Raw genomic sequence first — 19,476 nt, 5'->3', positions numbered from 1 at the left:
GTATCAGTGACTTCAGGAAACTTGAATTAAAATCCAGGCTGACAACAGCAGGCAGGCTCAGGTGCTCAGGTGTCCTCTGCATGAACCTGAGGGCCTGAGTTCACACTCAGGCATCATTGCAAGAAGCCTTGGACAATGCTGAGTGCAATGCTATGCATTATAATGTCAGTGATGGAAGTCAGGGGCCTGGGAATTCCTAGCAAGCAGGCAGCAGGTTCAGTGGAAGATTTTGTCTTATAACAAAACACCCAGTGCTGACCTCTGATCTCCCCCGCCCCCCACAATCAATCAATCAATCAATCAATCAATCAATCAATCAATCAGCCAAACAAAGCAAAAGCCTCCTTAAATATAAAGCTTCCTTATATGTCAGGCTTTACTATAACACATTGACGGATCTGTCTATCTGAACCTTCATAACACTTAAGGGATGTTAGTTCTGCTCTACTGCTAAAGAAACTGAAGCACAAAGATTAATTTTCTTTATGTCAAAGAACTGATTATAGAACTTGGATTTCAAGATGGATTTTCCAGCTGCAGATCCATGATATCGACTACGGGAGTATAATGCCTCTGTAAATTTGAGAACATACAGAATATTTTGTTTTTCTTCCCTTTTTGATGGTGTGAGGGATCAAACCCAAGACCAAATGACTGCTAAGCACGTACTAAACCACCGAGTTAGGACTGCTAACCCCTAGTCCTCTAGACGTTCATGACAGGTATACTCCATATTAAATATGGAGAGATTTTCTACTTAACATGGTGGAGCTCTAAATGATGCAACAAAATTTTTCTGATACGATCTAAAAATTATGGGAAAAGTTCCTTATTTGGTTCCATACTTATACTTTACAGAATGTGCAATACAAAACAAGCATCCTTGAGGTATAACCGTTTCATTTGGATGGCTGAGGATGTGGTTCAGTCGATAAAGAGCTTGGAGTGCAAACCAAAGGACCCAATTCAGATTGTTCAGCTTAAAAGCCAGGCACAGTAGCAGGATCCTGTGATGACAGCAGTGGGGAGGGTAGACCCAGGAGGGTGCAAGGGGCTCACTGACCAGGTAGCCTCGCCAAGCAGGTGAGCCCCAGATTCTATTTCAGACTTTGTCCCCAATAACATGGAAAGCAATTAAAAAAGACATGTGAAGGTGGCCTGTGACCTGCACACACATGTGCACACATGCATGCTCACCTACGTCCATACTTACACATATGCACAAACACATGCAAGCATGCATGCAGGATATAAATCTCAAGATCACAGTCATGTCCGAATCCAATATTTTCCAAAGCTTGTGAGAAAATTTATTCAATCTCCACACTAAACTTTATTTTAATTAAAATGCTTAATGATGAATGGCTTTAGGAGCAGTTGAGGCCAGAAGGCGCTAAAAAGCCCGATTTCTTCATATCATTATAAATTCCAACGCAATGAAGATTGAGTTACTTCATCAAATTCAGTTCTATTTTGTCTATCTCTACAATTTTTAAAAATTGTTTATTAATTGACTGACCTTTAGCCTTCTCCCCGAGACACAGATGATATACCCTGATTCATAAGCACTCTGTACAGGCAATATCAAGACACTAGCTTAAATGATTTCTCATTTGTTGCTTAGATTAAGCCTCTGCAGATGCTGATCTACTAATTCTGTCTAGGAAATGGAGATTCAGCATTTGACTTTTCTTCCCTGTCAGCTTAAGTTAATCTTATTTGCTTACTGTTTCTGATTAAAAAAATAAAATATCCTAAATGGTGCTTACCTGTGAGAGAGTACAGGGATGTAGCGATGAGACTTGTGTGTGGAGAACAATCCTCTCTATCAAGGACTTGGGGCCAGTCATAAACCCTACTCTCAACCTGTGAGACAGAGAAAGGTGTTACTCCAACCCCACATAAACAACTAATGTGAACTGCTTTGCTAATTTCACTAGAAGAGACAGGGCTCAGGGACAAAGATAACTTGGATATTCTAATCAAAGTACTTACTTCTTACATAAAAAATTTTCAATTTATATATGACAAAAATGCAAATATTATTAGGAATATCTTAACATGGTATTCTAATATAAGCTTCCGGAATGTTGATCATCCTCCTACCACTTAGACTAATTATAGCCAAGCATCTTGAACACTGGAAAATAGCAAAGAGAATAAAATACCACGTGTCTAATAATGATTAAGTGGAATTTTCAGGCAAGTGGAATACACGCTTTTTATAAAAGGAGAATTCCTTGAACTAAAAGCTTTGCAGTTGGCATCGAGTTAGAGACATGAGCCTTACCCCGAGGAGAGGATTTTGGAAAAGCTGTCAGCTCTGATTACTCTCCCATCAACATCCATGGAGAGAAAGGTGGGCTCCCAGGGCTGAAAGAGGAAGGACACCACTGTTGGTTTGCAAACTGTTATCATTATAAGGTTACTTAGCATGGACCAGGGCAAACAGGCACAGACTGGGCACATGTGGCAGTTACATCTTACCCTTGTCTACGCCTGTGAAGTGGGTGTTCTTTTACTAGTGTCTTCCTGACCCTGGAGTTTCTTTGCTAAGTATGCTCACAAAGGTTTATTTGCTCAAGATGACATTACTATGAATTTGGAGAAACTTCAAACAGGCCCTCTTTGCCTCCCTGGGACTGAAATTTAATATTATTTTAGATTTAGAGGAAAGACCCAGGAATGTAAAGGAATTATAAATTCTAACTAGTCCATATAAAAAGACTCACAATCCAGGTATTTTATTCACAAGCTGTAAGCCTGGATCAGGCAGGTTTGGAGCTGTTCTAACTTATTTCCCAGCCATGTGTCCTTTGCTTCTTGTTATTTTTCCTGGCCACAGGCTCATGGTCCAACTCCTCTTAGACTCTTCCACTTTCCGTGTCCTTTTTTCTTCTCCCTTTGGTTTTTCCTGAGGTCCTTGAGATCCCTGAGATCCTGGGATCCTGATTCTCTTGCTCTTCAAGTCCCACCTTTCTCCCTCCACTGCCCAATCACAGGCTCAAACCTTTTATTGACCAGTTAAATAGAGAAGCAGAGTTTACATAGCACTCCTTTGTGTACATGAGGATCTCCTGGGAAAGGCAACCAGATCTTAGAAGCTAGTATTCAGCATTTAAATACAAGGAGCACCAGACCAACCCCCTACACTGCAGAAATGATTTCAGATAAGATGAAAAGTTCTTTCAAGATGACCAGCACCATTTTGTGTTGATCCTTGGAACTGACTAGAAAGATAAAAAATTATGTGAATGCAGGTGAGAACTTTAGTTAATGCTACATACGGACACTAAGATTTTCTTCCAATGTAGGGTCAAGTTCGAAAGGGATTCGTGGTCACACTCAGGGTGGGAGGCAGGGCAAACCTTACTCTGTAAAACTATGCAGCAAAGCAGCAAGCTTTTTTTTTCTTCTCAGTAGATGTAAATCTACTTACAGGATGGATGTCTAGAGTCCTGAGGGCATGCTCTAATGCTATTGTCTGCTAGAAAACCATCATCATGAAATGTAGCATACACAGATGTAGAGGGAGGTGCCGATCCCCTAATTGGTTCCTGATTGTGTCAATAAAGGAGGCAGAAGCCAATTGCTGGGCATAAGGAAAAAGGTGGGACTTCTGTGTCCCAAGAGGAAGAGAAAGGATGGAGAAAAAAGGTTTCAGACCAGATTTTGGATCAAGGAAGAAGCAGCAGATATATAGTCTCGGGGTTCCTAGAGTTTGTAGTCCTCTGCTGTGAGGGTGTGTGTGTGTGGGAGGGAGTGGGGGGAGGGGATAGAGGATGGGGGGCAAGGAAGATGGAGGGAGCTGGTTGATAAGATTACAGCAGGAAAGTCTTCATTTAGACATTGAGTTATCGTGCTAGTTTTAAAATAAATAAACAAACTGTCTAGTGTTTTCCATCCAAGGCACTAAGGTGGGCAGGAGGAGAAAGAGGGTGGCCAGGGCGACTGATGGTGGCTTGGTGAAGCTAGGACTAGGAGAGCGATTGAAGTTCCTGCGGAAAATGGCCAACTGACCTTTGTCTGAGATAAAGAGAGCAGCTCTGGGCAAAGGAGCAAGCCTGTTTTTAAAATTACACGCAACACACATATATCGAGGAGGACTTTTAAGAGCCACGATCCTCCAGATAAGGTTCAGAGGATGTGGCAAGGATGTAAATCTGTGGCTGCAGTGCTTTCTCTTATCTATGCTGAGTATGGAGTGAGCAGAGTCCTACTTCTCCTTCAGCCTGAGTGCCATCAGTCCCTCTTAGGCATCATTCTAGTCAATTACCATTACTAGACTGAAGACGAGACCCATGCCATGTTTCCCATTTGATGTCTGATGTAATATGACGTAGGATTTGGAGTTCAGCACCACCAGCCTGAATGGTCTGCTTGTCTAAATGCACGTTTCAGAGAACTAGCTACTATGCCGAAAGTAATTTCTAGACCAAGCATTAATACAAAAGAGAAAACTGGGAAAACAGAAAGACTGAAAAACTATAGAGAACTCACTGTTTACCCAAATTCACCGTGAGAGCAGATACCTTTGACTCGAGCTAGGTTAGCATCCAGTGCAACTAACAACTTACAGCAAATGACCTGTGGACGGCGGCGTAAGCCCACAGCATCACATACCTTGCTGAACTGGAGAAAATAGTAAGGATCATCTTCTATGATGAGGAAATCATATTTTCTTGCAAGCTGAAAGGTTAAAGCAATATGTTTATTTCTTAAAAGCTGTCTAAAATGAAGATTGTCTGTGTTCTCATTCATTCATTCAGTCATTCATGAACTGGTGAGTTCCTGTTATCTCAAACATTGAGGATGGCTATGAATGAGACACTAAAGGCTCTTTTCTCATGGAAGACAGATATGAACAAATCAGTTGGGTAATTAAATATTACCCAATTAAATAGTGGTTGCACTTGAGGGAGAGTGATATGATCACCTGCTAGCCCATCTTTTGTCAACTTGACACATGCTAGAGTTATCTGAGAGGAGGGAACCTTGATTGAGAAATGTCTCCATAAGATCCAGCTCGAAGGCACATTTTTAAATTAGTGAATGACGTGGAAAGGTCCAGTTCATTGTGGATGGTTCCATCCCTGGGCTGGTGGTCCTGGGTTCTATAAGAAAGCAGGCTGAGCAAGCCACAGGGAACACACCAGTAAGCAGCACTCCTCATGGCCTCTGAGTTCCTGTCCTGCTTGATGTCCTGCCCTGACTTCCTTTGGTGATGAACTGTGATGTGGAAGCAGGCTTACACCAAATAAATCCTTTCTTCCCCAAGTCGCTTTGGTTCTGATATTTATAGTTACTCAGGTCAAACCTCTATGGAGCACTTTTCAACAAAGTAAGACTAGAACTCAAAACGACCAGAATAAACTAGCTGTATGAATATTAAGAAGAAGGATTCTAGACCGAGGGATGGATGAAAGGCGAGATTGTGGGGTGAACAAAAACTTGGGAGGGCTAAGAGACAAAGAGTACAATATGGCTTTGGCATATGGGATGTAGGTAAGGGAGAGAGAGAGAGAAAGAGAGAGAGAGAGAGAGAGAGAGAGAGAGAGAGAGAGAGAGAGAGAGAGAGAGAGGAGAGAGGGGCAAGAGGAGAGAGAGAGGAGAGAGAGGAGAGAGAGGGGGAGAGAGGAGAGAGGGGAGAGAGGAGGAGAGAGAGGAGAGAGAGGAGAGAGAGGAAAGAGAGGAGAGACAGAGAGGAGGAGAGGAGAGGGAGAGAAAGGAGAGAGAGAGGAGAGAGAGGAGAGGGAGAGAAAGGAGAGAGAGAGATGAGAAAGAGAGGAGAGAGAGAGAGAGAGAGAGAGAGAGAGAGAGAGAGAGAGAGAGAGAGAGAGAGAGAGAGAGAGAGAAGGGAGAATCATACAGAATTTGGAAAGCCAGGAGTCTGACAATTCATTTACCATTCAGCAGGGGCTAGGGCTGATTGGCATGCAAACACAAAGGTCAATTAGACTCTGAGCCAACTGAAACATTGTGAGTGACGACGACGACGACGACGACAATGATGATGATGATGATGATGATGATGTCATGCTACTATGGAGTTTTGACAGGTAGTGGCATAGGAAGTGGGGTTGGAGTAATGGTGGAACAAAAGGACAGACATAAAAAATCTTGACAATGGAGTCCACAGGGTGGATTAGCTGTAACGGGAGAAGAGAAACTAGAACAAGAAAAAATGAAGGTAACTGTTCATGAACATTATTTATGAGCATGGAGGGATTGGGTGTACGTGAGAGTTTCAGGGCTGGGGCTAGGAAAAAGCCAGCTCTATTTGAGCCAGGTTAAGTTTGAAATGCTATTGGACGTCTATGGAGATAGCACAATGACTCTCAAGTCGGAGTTCAGGGAAGATACGGAGCTGAAGAAGGCAGAAATCATCTTATGGGAAATGAAATTTATAACAATAACAATAGTACACAGAACTCGGGACAGAGCAGTGTTAGCAGTTCCTGTTAGCTCTGTCCATCAGCCAGACAGTTACCTAGCAACAGCTTGCTCCAGGTGCTAGGGAACCTAAGTTATAGGAACTGCTTGGTTACTCCTCCCTGTCCCTGTCTGTCCCTCTCCCTGTCCTTCTCCTCTTCCTCTCTCCTTTCTTCATTTCTTCTCAAGCTCCCTTCCCTCCCTCTTCCCTCCCTCTCCCTCCCTCTCTTCTTCCCTCCCTTCTATCCCTCCTTTCCCTCTCCTGCTTCCACTCCCATTGCCTCTCCCTCTCTCCCCTTCCTTCTGTCTCTGTCTCTTTCTCTCTCTCCTCCTACTTGTCTCTGGATGGCCCCTTCCTCTCTTCCTCTCTTCCTCTTTTCTCTTTTTCTGTTCTTCTCTCCCCCTTCCTCTGCCTCTAGCCCTTCTCCATGTCTCTTCCTCTTCCCCCAAATAAACTCCCGTGCGTACTAGGCCTGAGGTGCTCCCTCCTGATGTTTTATACCTCACTGCTATTTCATAGAACACCACACTGGGGACTATATAAAATCATATATAAATATCAAAGCAATATCTTGAACCTTTATATTTTCCAAGTAAAGAAAATGGTGGCTGTGATTCCAATGTACACAATTAGGTTTCCAGGTTGTCAAATGGGGGCTTAACACTTATTGTAAAAATAATTTGCAGAGAAAGGTTAGGGACTCACTCAGATTCAGCAGCAAGACTTTACAAACGGCATATTTGTCATGCTTTTTCCCCCAGATTTGTTATAGCTTCATATATGCTTGACATTAAAAATTGCAAAAATATAAAGATTCTTTGCAGCCTGAATTGACACTGAGTAGCAGACAGATGAAGCACGCCTAAAGGACTGTGCAAACACAAACACCCAACAATGAAAACCAAGTGTGTTTGCATAGCAGGTGTCCAGGAATGTCATTTTCATGCATTAAAATACCAATTAAGGAAAAATAAATTCCAGACAAAAAAGATGTGGCAATTTGTTATGTGTCACTTTAGTAGGAACCCTGACCTAGACGAATGAGTCCTTTTTATTAAACAAAGTGTATTTTCTGAAATTAAAGGGGGTATTAAGGAAAGCACCTGGATTTTAAGACTCTTCCAAAAGGTAAACAAGAAACTAGAACACATTATGGCCACCCACTCGTAGTTACCTCGTAGATTTCCTTCTTGCGGTCACCTGTCAACGAGTAGCCGGTAGGGTTGTTGCCATTTGGGACAGTATATAGAAATTTCGGAGTCTTCTTTGTGGGATCCTTGGAATCTTCTGGTTTCCATTGGGAAAGTATTTTTTTGAGACCGTCTGGAATAATCCCATGCTCATCACTGGGGACATTAAGAATGTTGGCACCTAGTGGTTTCATCTGTGGAGAAGAGAAGAAAGTCCAAGAATGTAGCATGATTCTAAAATGCAAGCCCCAGTTTCTTAGGATAGCTAAAACTATTCTCAACAACAAAAGAAATTCTGGGGGAATCAGTATCCCTGACTTCAAGCAATACTACAGAGCAATAGTATTAAAAACTGCATGGTATTGGCACAGTGACAGACAAGTGGACCAATGGAATAGAATTAAAGATCCAGAAATGAATCCACACACCTATGGTCACTTGATCTTCGACAAAGGAGCCAAAAACATCCAGTGGAAAAAAGATAGCCTTTTCAACAAATGGTGCTGGTTCAATTGGAGGTCAGCATGCAGAAGAATGCGAATTGATTCATTCTTATCTCCATGTACTAAACTTCACTCCAAGTGGATCAAGGACCTCCATGTAAAACCAGACACACTGAAACTAATAGAAAAGAAACTGGGGAAGACCCTAGAGGACATGGGCACAGGGGGAAAGTTCCTGAACAGATCACCAATAGCTTCTGCTCTAAGATCAAGAATTGACAAATGGGACCTCATAAAATAACAAAGTTTCTGTAAGGCAAAGGACACTGTTAAAAGGACAAAACGGCAACCATCAAATTGGGAAAGGATATTCACCAACTCTACATCTGATAGAGGGCTAATATCCAATATATACAAAGAACTCAAGAAGTTGGACCCCAGGGAACCAAATAACCCTATTAAAAAATGCAGTAGAGATCTAAACAAAGAATTTTCACCTGATGAAATTCGGATGGCCGAGAGGAACCTTAAGAAGTGCTCAACATCATTAGTCATTAGGGAAATGCAAATCAAAACAACCCTGAGATTTCACCTTACACCAATCAGAATGGCTAAGATCAAAAACTCAGGAGACAGCAGGTGTTGGCAAGGATGTGGAGAAAGAGGAACACTCCTCCACTGCTGGTGGGGCTGTAAGATGGTACAACCACTTTGTAAATCAGTCTGGTGGTTCCTCAGAAAACTGGACATGACACTTCCTGAGGACCCTGCTATACCTCTCCTGGGCATATACCCAAAGGATTCCCTGGCATGCAATAAAGACACATGCTCCATTATGTTCATAGCAGCCTTATTTATAATAGCCAGAAGCTGGAAAGAACCCAGATGCCCCTCAAAGTAGGAATGGCTACAGAAAATGTGGTATATTTACACAATGGAATACTACTCAGCAATTAGAAACAATGAATTCACAAAATTTTTAGGCAAATGGCTTGATCTGGAAAATATCATCCTAAGTGAAGTAACCCAGTCACAAAAAGAATATACATGGAATGCAATCTCTGATAAGTGGATATTAATTAGCCCAGAAGCCCTGAATACCCAAGGCACAAATTGCATAACAAATGACTCCCATGAAGAAGTATGGAGAAGGTCCTGATCTTGGAAAGGATTGATCTAGCATTGGAGGGGAATATAAGGACAGAGAATAAAAGGAGGGAGGTGATTGGAGAAGGGATGGAGAGAAGAAGGTTTATGGGACATATGGGGAGGGGGGATCCTGGAAAGGGGAAATCATTTGGAATGTAAACAAAGAATATAGAAAATAAAAATATTAAAAAAAAGAAATAATTTTTTCTTTTATAAACATGTGCACTTGGGAAGACTGCAATCCTCTCATTCTTCTGAGGTCAGCAATAGCTCCCGTCTGTCCCCAGGCTTGTATTTCTTTGCCTCATTTAAACTTGGTCATGCATGCCTTATTCTGGTTCACAAAAGGTGAGCAGCAGTGATCTGCTTTTCTTTTCCTAAGCAAAATCCTTAAAAATTCCAGCTCTTGGTTATCTGGCAATGTTGTAAACACAGGGTGCTTCTGCGAGCTTGGGGCTTGGGAGAAAGATGGCGTAGAGCAACCTGCAGGTAGCCTTGTGCTGGTGCTGGTGTTTAGTATGAGAGTCATGAAGCTTGGCAGCTGCCAGCACTTGAGACTTGCCCCTTCTGACTGAATTGTCTGACAAGAGATAGAACTGGTTCACCAGCTCCTATGGGCAGTCACGAGCAATGCCACATGCATTTTGCAGTGCTGTGACAAAGCACCTAAACAAAACTATCTAAGGAATGACAGATTTATTTATGGTGATTCATGGTTAGAGAAATATTAGTTCATTGTGGCAGAGAGAGCATAGAGGAGCAGGACAACTTACATCATGGTGGTCAGGAAAAGAGAAAGTGGGAGAGGGAGAGACGCAGAGGTAAGGACTAGGGCAAGAGGGAAGAAGAGATAGAGGGAGAGAGAGAGAGGGAGGAAAGAGGAAGGAAGGCGGGAGGAAGGGAGGAAGTGAGAGAGAGAAAGAGAGGGGGGAGGAATGAACTGTCCAGCCAATCAGGCTGCAAATGAACATTAGTCATTATATCCCTGCATGCAGATTGGTAGGTAATAGTAACGATTCGATAATTCTTAATATGAGTTGAGAGAATTTCCTTCACAGAAGCAGAGAGAGAGAGAAACCTACAGGCAGATCTTATGTGGAATAGAAGTCTAAATTGGAGGTCTCCATCAAATCCCTCCCCTAAAATGTCAGAGAGTCCTTTGGAAGAGGAAGTAGAGAGATTGTAAGAGTCACAGGGGATGAAGAGCACCAGGAGAATGTGGTTCTCTGAATCCGCTAAGCCAGGCGCGTAGGAGCCCACAGACTGAGGCAGCAGGCACCAGGCCCGCACGGGTGCACACCAGGTCCTCTGCATGTGTATTATTGGTATTAGGTTAGGGTTTTTTTTTTTTTTTTGAGGGGGGTGGAACTCCTACTGTGAGAAAGAGTAAATCTCAGACTCTTTTGCTTGCTCTTGGGATTCTTTTCCTCCTATTGAACTGTGTCCAACTCCCATATTAAATTTTTGCTTTTTCTTATTATGTTTTATCTTGTATTATTTGGTTGTTATCTCTTAGAAGCCTTTCTTTTCTAATAAAGACAGAGAGGGGAGGGGAAATGGGGAGGAACTGGGAGGAGCGGAGGAAAGAGAAGCTGTAATCAGGATATATTGCATGATAAAATCTATTTTTAAATCTATTTTTTTTAAATAAAAAAGTGATAGCTTCCTGTTGTGAGAGATATTAAAAAAGAGAACCCCCCATGTCCCGGTGGCACCAATCTCACTGCCAAGCTATTCTCTCCCAGCTAGTTCCCACAGCATGCCAGCTGTGCTCCCTTTCCACATCTGCGGACCCACATTCCAATAACCAAGTACATTAAAACTCTTAAGGCCTAATTAACCAATCAGATTTGTGTATCGATAATATCTCAATTTACAGGATGCCAATACAGTCATTTTGAGCCAATTGATAATGATAAAGCCTTAACCCAATTATTCTAACCTTTTGATAACACCATGTCGGACTCCATTTCGTTTCTTCCCTCCTCCTCTGACCTCTGTCCTCCCAACTCCTAGCTCCGCCTTCCTTTTCCTGTCCAATCACAGGCCTTTCACTGTCCTAATGTGATTGGACAAGGAAAATCCTGCAACAGCTTCCTACAGTTCTATCACCCTAACAACATGGACAAGTAGATGTAATTATTCTATATGATGAGGAGAAGTCCCATGTTTCTTTGAGGGGGAAACCTGCCACAGGTTTCCATTTATAGAATCACTGGATAGCTTTGAATTATCTATTAATCTATGCCACACTGACCCCAATAGAATCTCTGTGACAAGTCCCAGAGATTGAGGCATTAGACTTCAAAAGAAGGAGGTCTCCTGGAACTTGTTGTGGAACTCATAACATTGACAAAAACGTATTGAGCAGAAGTTCTCATGGCAATTTTTCTTTTTTGCTCTCTTTCATTCCTTTTCTTACCTACAGGTTCCTGGTAGCCTAGACAATGATCTTAAGCAAGAATAATGGGTACGAAACCACCCGTTGAGACGGGTCAGTAACATGACCTTCTCTCCAGGGAAACCAACGCTTTACTTTTCAAATCATTTACAAAATTATTATGATGGATAAAAACTTTCCCAACAATAAAATTTCATATGGCTAGATGTGTGTCATTGGAGGTAGGTTTTGGTATATGGTAAAGAAAGTCTTAATTAGAAAGAATTAAAATAGTTTAAATGTATGCTTTGAAGATTTATAAAAAATCAGGCATTCGGATGTTAAGTAATAATTGATCATAGGGGCTGGAAAGTTAGCTCAGTGGTTAAGAGCACTGACTGTAAAGATTTATTAACCTGTCCTTGGGAGTATGCCATTAGCCTTGGATGATCATCTATTGAACATATTCTTTTAGAATTGTTATATTTTTGATGATGACATTACCTGTTCTGTTTGTGATTCACTGAACATGCAGTTTCAGAGTCGTAATGCTTAGATGATTTTTTGTATTTTACTGTGCCAAATGATTCTTGTTGGTATTCATGATTGCTTCACTGGGTATGGTTTCTAAGAGTTATGTCATGTTTGGTTAAATGTATGAAATCCCCTACTTGAGCGCTGCAAAATTCACTCAGATTCAAACCGCTTCTGTGTTTGTTTCTGTTTGCTACCGCTGAATCCTTACCCACCTGGACTTTGAGAACCCTCATCCCAGGGACCCCCATAACCAGCTGGGGTGGTCTGTGAGAAATCCCAGATGCACTTTCCTGTTTATGTTCCAGTTTGTGGACATGTCTATCCTAAAATGGAATGCTCAACATAAGAGTCAGTGGTGAGGCAGATAACCCTTACTTCCTGTATACTCAACACTGGAATAGAAATTTCCAACATAACATACTGGTTGAGAGTTAGAGTAACTTAACACATAACATGCTTCTACTTAGGCTCTTGGCAATGAAAACACAAGTTTTTATAAATTAAATCACATTTGATATAAAACATTAAGAAACTGGATGTGGATTTTATATGGTGTAATTTTAGCACACATTCCTTTTGTTTTTAAAGAAGAAATGGGAGAATTGTAGAAACAGAAGAAATATTCCTTTCTAAACATGTAGAAATATATTCTTTTCCTTTTAAAAGAAGAAATAGGAGGTTGTAGGTGGGTCTTGTGCACTATGTATTCAGATGCTGATTCTGTGATCCAAAATCTAGCTACAATCTGGACATGTGCATTGTCATGAATTTTGAAGAGTCTTCAGTACTTATGCAGCTTAAGGAATGCGCCCCAATTATCTCTGAATGCTTAACAAAAATCTGAATAGCCAGTGTGTGAGCAGAGAGAATAGGAAGCTTGACTTCCCATCCCACCCTGGGGAAGGAGTTCACCACAAGGCAGGTGTGCAACAAGAGTAGTAGTAGTAGGAGGAGGAGGAGGAGGAGGAGGAAGAGGAAGAGGGGAGTAGGAGGAGGAGGCAGAGTAGGAGGAGGGGGAATAAGAGTAGTAGTAGTAGTAGTAGTAGTAGTAATAGTAGTAGTAGTAGTAGTAGGAGGAGGAGGAGGAGGAGGAGGAGATCACTTTGAAGTCAGGCATGGGAACAAGCCACTAAGGGAGTTCTTTGAGCACAGACAGCTATATCATAGCAAGTCAAGGTGACACTAAATGCAAGTAACCCAGGACATGTTGCTGAGAAATAGCATAGAGGGTTAGGACTCAATTATTGTGCTTAAAGCTTAAATCTATAAAACACCAAAAGCTTAAATCTATAGGTCTCTATCTCAATTATTTGGGAGTAAGCCGAGTTTACTTAGTTAGAAAAAAAAAGAGTTAGAAAAAAAAAACTCTCTTAAATTTTATCCTATACACAAACTAGGGCGTGTTTAGCGTGTCAAATACACCTTTTAAGAGTCTCTGGGTAACAGATGAAGATATTATATTTTAATTTGTTGTGGACAGATTGTGTCTTGTTTGTTTATATCTTCATATTGCTGTGAATTCAAAGAAAAATGGCATAAAACCCCAATCTTCTTTGGAAATCTAAGTGTACTTCATAGCATATAGCATTTCAGATATCACATTATACCATAAGCATAGAATTGGAAGATAACATATCTCCTAGGAACAATGCAGTATTTGAAGTCACTAACTTCCACAAAGCAGAAATGGCAACTGATTCACAGCACACTCACCCGTAATCACCAACACTTCTATCTGAAACTCAACCACAGGTTAATAATATGATCCCAAACTACCAGATCACACTAAATATATTTAAACAACATAATCCCATTTACTTAAACTTCCTAATTTAAATTGTTTACTTATCCTTCAACCACTCTTTGCCTTCTTCACAACTCCTGGCCTGAATGCTGGCATACCATGGTGCTATAGATAGAACTGCATTTCCGGCAACACAAATGGATCGTTTTTGCTTGGTTCTAAGGAATGGAAACACACACCCTCCATTCCTTAAACTTAGGACTGTATGATAGTAGAAGCCCACTGCTGTTGAGAGTAAGCCCTCGGAAAGATATACAAACTTCCAGATCACTTCACGGACTATAGGGAACCAAATGTTCCCTAAGAGCGATTTCGTACAGACTATACTTTTTTTCTTATTCTACCTTCCCTGCCACCTCTGTCTTTGAGTGTGTATGTGTTGCATGTGTGGGGATGCACACTTGTATGTGAATGCACATACATGCGTGCACATGTAGGTCCAAGGTGGATGGTGGGGAAGCATCCTCCATCGATTGTCCACCTTATTTATGAAGACAGGGTGTCTTAATCGAATCCAGAGTTCTCACACATAGTCTTGCTATGGCTTCTATCTTCTGGTCGGGAACTGCAGGCAGGCCTCACTTCCACCAGAAGTTCCTTGGATCCAAACTCTTGTCCTCTCCTTGCACAAACCAACATTTAAATCCCTGGGTCACTTCTCCAGTTCCCTAAACTGCCTTTCAAAAGAGCACAGTTTTTATTTTTTTTAAAAAAAATGACATCTACGACTTTAGTGTATGATTAGTAACATATCACACACCCAGAATTCATTTGTCACACAAAATCAAGCATACTGATAAATTATAATGAAAGTGACTTTACTATTATGGAAAGATTGGAGACCAAATAGCTCTTCATATGGTCATAAACTACACACGTTTTAAAAAACACACTATTAAGCTTTATGGCAAAGGAAGAGATCTTTTTAAAAACTGGCCTTTGAGGTGACAGACCATGTAAAGGGTTGTAAGAACTTGCTGTTCTGTAAAATATGTACTTACAGCATAAAGAGTTCCTGGAAACAGCGGTTCATTGACCAGGATAGTGTCTCCAGGATTGATGAGCATTTCAAATGCCTAACAAAAGAAACACAGGTTAGCTCAGACAGAATGGCTACTGTGAGCCAAACAGTACTTCTGCTGCAGCTGCTTACTTCTGGCTCTATTGTGAGAAAGCAGTCACAGGCAATGTGTAAGTAAACTGAGTGCCAATAAAGCTTTATTTATCAACTTAGCTAATGGTCTGGATTTTGCTGGAGACCGGTTGGTTAACTTCTATTGTAGGGTAAAATAAAAAAAGAACATAACTGGCTAGGCTCCTAAACTCATCTGTTCCTCCTACTGCTTGAAAAATGTGTTTGTTAATCAACTATGACTCAAACCAGAGAAGAGTACTGGAAATCAAAATCCTTGGCAAGATGACCAGGTTCTTACTCTCATGAGGTTGCTGATCCTCTGGGAGAGGTAGATGTGACTCAGGCAATTATCTAAATAGAGAAGGCAGGATCAGTAGCAAGTGCTTTTGGGGTCAGGTGGCCGATATGGACATCTCATTGCAGGACTTGAGCCTTCAGAGAACTCAGGAAAGGCTTCCATGATGTCCAGGTGTAAATAGGGGATAAGTGACAACTGGCACCTTTTAGCAAACTGGAAGACTTCTGGGACTTCAGGTGGACTCTGAAGAGGAGGAGGGAAAGGAAGAGGAGGTGGAGAATGAGGAGGAGAGTGGCAGGGAGGAAGAGAGGGAGGGAGGGAGAGAAGTTTGGAGAGTGGTACATCATGTAAGCACTCAGACCATGGGAGGACTTTAAGGACATAAGGACTAAGAAAGGAGAGAAAGCATCCACATTATTAGGAAGATTATTCTGACTGCTGCATAAAATAATAATAGGGGGGAAACAGGTGGACAGTTTGGAGGAGAGGTGGGAGTATTTGGGGAGGGACTGTTATGGTCCTAGGGATAGGCACAGGTACAGAGGTGGGACTGTAGGGAAGGCCTGCGAGGTGTTTAGGAAGGGAAAACCAATGGGGCATATTCATGGGCTACAAAAGGAGTGAAGACTTTTAGTGCCAATCACTTAAACAAAGGGGTAAGATGTTGCTTGTATAGTGGGGTGGATGAGTTGTTTCCGTGGTGTTTGTGTTTGTTTGTTTTCCTGCCTTTAAACATCCTGCTGTAGGGTTACATTGAAGAATAGACAAACACATTTGGAAAGAGCCTGGAAGTGGTAGGCATGTGCTTGAGCCAAGACACCCAGAGGCTGCTTGCAGATCTACTCAAGGACATCGGAGCTAGGCCAATTAAAAGGAGGCCTCACAAGTCTGAGGGAGGAGAAGTCACACCAAGTGAGTTAGATGGCCATGAAGTGGTCTGTGCTGCTAAACAGTATTTAGCAAGGCTTGGTGGTGTGACCTGTGAAGAAGACCCCTGATGTTATTCATCACAGGCAGATATTTTGCAGTCCAAATGTAGAGTCTATTATGACTCAGTTGTACACAAGTCACAGAACAGTCCCTCCTTACTGCCTGTTAGATCACAGTCCCTGCTTCGGGTCTTTCTTCCTGTCAGTTTAATAGCCTATGATATATAGGCTATTAGATATTAACTAAAAATCAGGGCTATTTAAATTGAGCTAGAAGACTTAACTGTTGTTCTCTAACTTGGTCTGATGCTTCATTTGTTTTTCTTTCTGAGCTTTTGACCTCTTACAGAAAACATACTCCTCACAAAATTCCTAATGGACTCTGCTTTTATAAGACAGCCTGTCACCAAGGAAATCATCTGAGGGACTGACATGGGTCTTAACAACAAATAAAAGGAACAGTTTATCATGTATATTTTCCATGGTTGGGGTGGGTGACAACAAACATCAAGTGTCCCAATTGAAATGGGGAGCTATACCTCACCTGTGGCACTAATTAAAGACTGGAAATTAGAAGGAGATAAGCTCTCAAGGGTCACTCTAGTGGAGGACCTAGTGGCAGCTGACAACTGTTGAGGGAGAGGATTATTTTCTCAGTGTTTTTGTCCACTGGTAGTTTCCGGTGCTCCAGTGGATGGTTACACACCCACACACACATAGGTGAACATTAATTGTACTTACCCTGTTACTAAAAAAAATGAAGAGAATGTGATTTTTGGAGGAAGATGTATTTGTAGGTTCAGGAGAATTGGAGGAAGGAAATAGGGGTTGGGACATGATCACATATCCTTGTATTTATGAAATTCTCCAAGAATAAATTAAAAAGTAAAATAGATGTGAGAGAAATGAAAAAAAAATCTATTGTTGACGCAGCCAGGTAGAAAAAAGCCACGTTACTTAAAAAAAATGAAGGAGGCAACTATAAACAGTGGAACAAATATTAAATGAGATTAATTGTCATGGCCTCCATAATAAAGTCACTTATACTAACAATTCTTTGGCATGACTGGAATTGTAACAGATAACGAAGAAACTGTTATCTGTCTCTTTCCATAAGGAAAGGTCACCGTATGCTTTTCCAAAGAAAGTCATATCTCTGAGACCATCTCTAAGTATGAATTCATAGACTCACAAATATTTCTCTTCTAGCAATACCTACCCAGTAGCTAATTTCTTTCCCTTTTCTAAACACAAAAAGAAAAGGTTATTTTGATTTCTAATGTCAATTGATTAACCCAAAGCATGTGCACCTGCCTTGTGTGTGTGGTCAGTCCACCCCTGGCCTTCACCCCTCCCATCCTATCTTTTGACTTTGAGTTTCCTGTTTAGTATCCTAGGTGAAGACAAAGACAAAAACAAAACAAACAAACAAATTTTGTTTGTTACAAGAGCCACTAGTAGCCCACAAATCATGTCCCCCTTGTTGTTCCTGGGGGAAGACCACATTCAGGAGTGTGCTTCATTCTACACACAGCTCTCCTTTTCCGTCCGTTCTTACCTTGCAGAGACCGTCTTGGCAGCCGGACGTGATGCAGAGATCCATCTGTCCTTGATTGGGTGGGTAGTAGACAGTGGGAGGATTATGCAATTTTATTTGCAACTGTTTTAGCCAGGACAGAAGTTCTGGAATTCTAAGGCATACAATGCATTTTAAAATTATGGTCTTAATAATCATAGAAATAGTAGGCAGGGAAGAAATAGTGGCTTAATATCAAACTCATTATACATTCAATTTAAAAATCCCTCAAATGCCTTTCAGCAATATCAGAATTCTCACTTAAAAATGAAGCCACAGCGTTAGATGTTAAGAGATTCACATAAAGCCAGTCGTTTAATCCATGGGCCAAGCTTGAATCTACGTCCTACTTAATTTGAAGCCTGAAGGCTTTGTCTCCCCTAGGTCGTTCTTTACATGATAGAGTCTTTGTTACATTAGGAAGATTACTATAAATTAGATGTTTACCCAATCCATGTGTACATTAATAGGATGATTTCAATAAACTCTTCCAACAGAAGACTTTTTGTTTCTTTATTTTTGGCTGTGTATATATAGCCCAGGCTGGTTTTGAGGTGACCTATATCCCACTGTACCTGGCCACAAATACATTTAATAAACTATTATATAAAGTATTAATAAATTAGCCTTTATCATACAAAGAAGATTAGCTAAAGGAAATCTTGTGGTATGTGGTTGAGTTTGCTGTTCAGCATTTAGAATTTATAGAATCCATGTATTCTTGTTTAAAAGGAAACATCATGACATGTGTCAGAGAACCTGGTAAGGAGCCAGCAGAATTACAGACCATCTCCTCCTAACCATCCCTTCTCCCACACATCACTACTTCCCAGTCCTCAGCACCTTCAGGCATTCTGTGAGGACATACCAGCTGAGTAGGCCAGTAAAACAGGCAACACACAGCTATCACACTCTAGAATTCAATGAAAATGAATACACAGCATACCCCCAATTTATGGAACCCAATGAAAATAGTGCTAAGATGAACGTTTAGAGCTCTAAGTGCCTACATTAAAAAATTAGAGAGTTCTCATGGTAGCAACTTTAAAACACACCTGAAAGCCCTAGAACGAAAAGAAGTAAGCATACCCAAGAAGAGTGCATGGCAAGAAATAATCAAACTGAAATCAATAAAGTACAAAGGACCTGAGCAACTCAAGGAATCAATGAAGCAAAGTGTTGGTTCTTTGAGAAAATCAACAAGATGGACCAATTCTCATCCACACTAACTAGAAGGCAGAGAGAGAATATCCAAATTAATAAAATCAGAAATAGAAAGGGGGCCTGACAACAGACACGGAGAAATGCCAGAGAAACATATGAACACACTTTAAAAACCTGTACTCCACCAAATTGGAAAATCTAAAAGAAATGAATAATTTTCTTGATAAGTACCACTTATCTAACTTAAATCAAGATCAGATGAGCAATTTACACAGACCTATAACCACCAGTGAAATGGACACAACCTTTAAAATTGTACAGGGGCAGATGGCTTATTGCAGAATTCTACCAGACTTTTAAAGAAGAGTTAATGCAATATTCCTAAAATTATTCCACAAAATAGATATAGAAAGAATATTGTCAAATTCATTTTATGAG

The 19,476-nt window shown here is 41.0% G+C and overlaps 1 protein-coding gene across 3 annotated transcripts in view; it reads right to left on the bottom strand.

The window, feature by feature from the left end:
* The window catches only part of Aadat (aminoadipate aminotransferase), a 33,376-nt gene that overhangs the window by 8,730 nt on the left and 5,170 nt on the right, over window positions 1–19,476 (bottom strand). For 2 of the 3 annotated variants that reach the window (XM_052162560.1, XM_052162561.1), the window contains exons 3-9: window positions 17,857–17,989; window positions 14,938–15,012; window positions 7,608–7,817; window positions 4,624–4,689; window positions 4,487–4,495; window positions 2,291–2,364; window positions 1,770–1,866 (exon numbers count right to left, since the gene is read on the bottom strand). In XM_052162560.1, the coding sequence (XP_052018520.1) occupies window positions 1,770–1,866; window positions 2,291–2,364; window positions 4,487–4,495; window positions 4,624–4,689; window positions 7,608–7,817; window positions 14,938–15,012; window positions 17,857–17,989 (664 nt within the window). Of the gene's footprint in view, window positions 1–1,769; window positions 1,867–2,290; window positions 2,374–4,486; window positions 4,496–4,623; window positions 4,690–7,607; window positions 7,818–14,937; window positions 15,013–17,856; window positions 17,990–19,476 lie in introns of all 3 variants that reach the window. The other variant, XM_052162559.1, reaches the window with a different exon arrangement.

The sequence above is a fragment of the Apodemus sylvaticus genome, chromosome 18 (assembly GCF_947179515.1).
Source record: "Apodemus sylvaticus chromosome 18, mApoSyl1.1, whole genome shotgun sequence".
Lineage (NCBI taxonomy): Eukaryota > Metazoa > Chordata > Mammalia > Rodentia > Muridae > Apodemus > Apodemus sylvaticus.
This window is presented reverse-complemented; position numbering and strand designations above follow the sequence as displayed.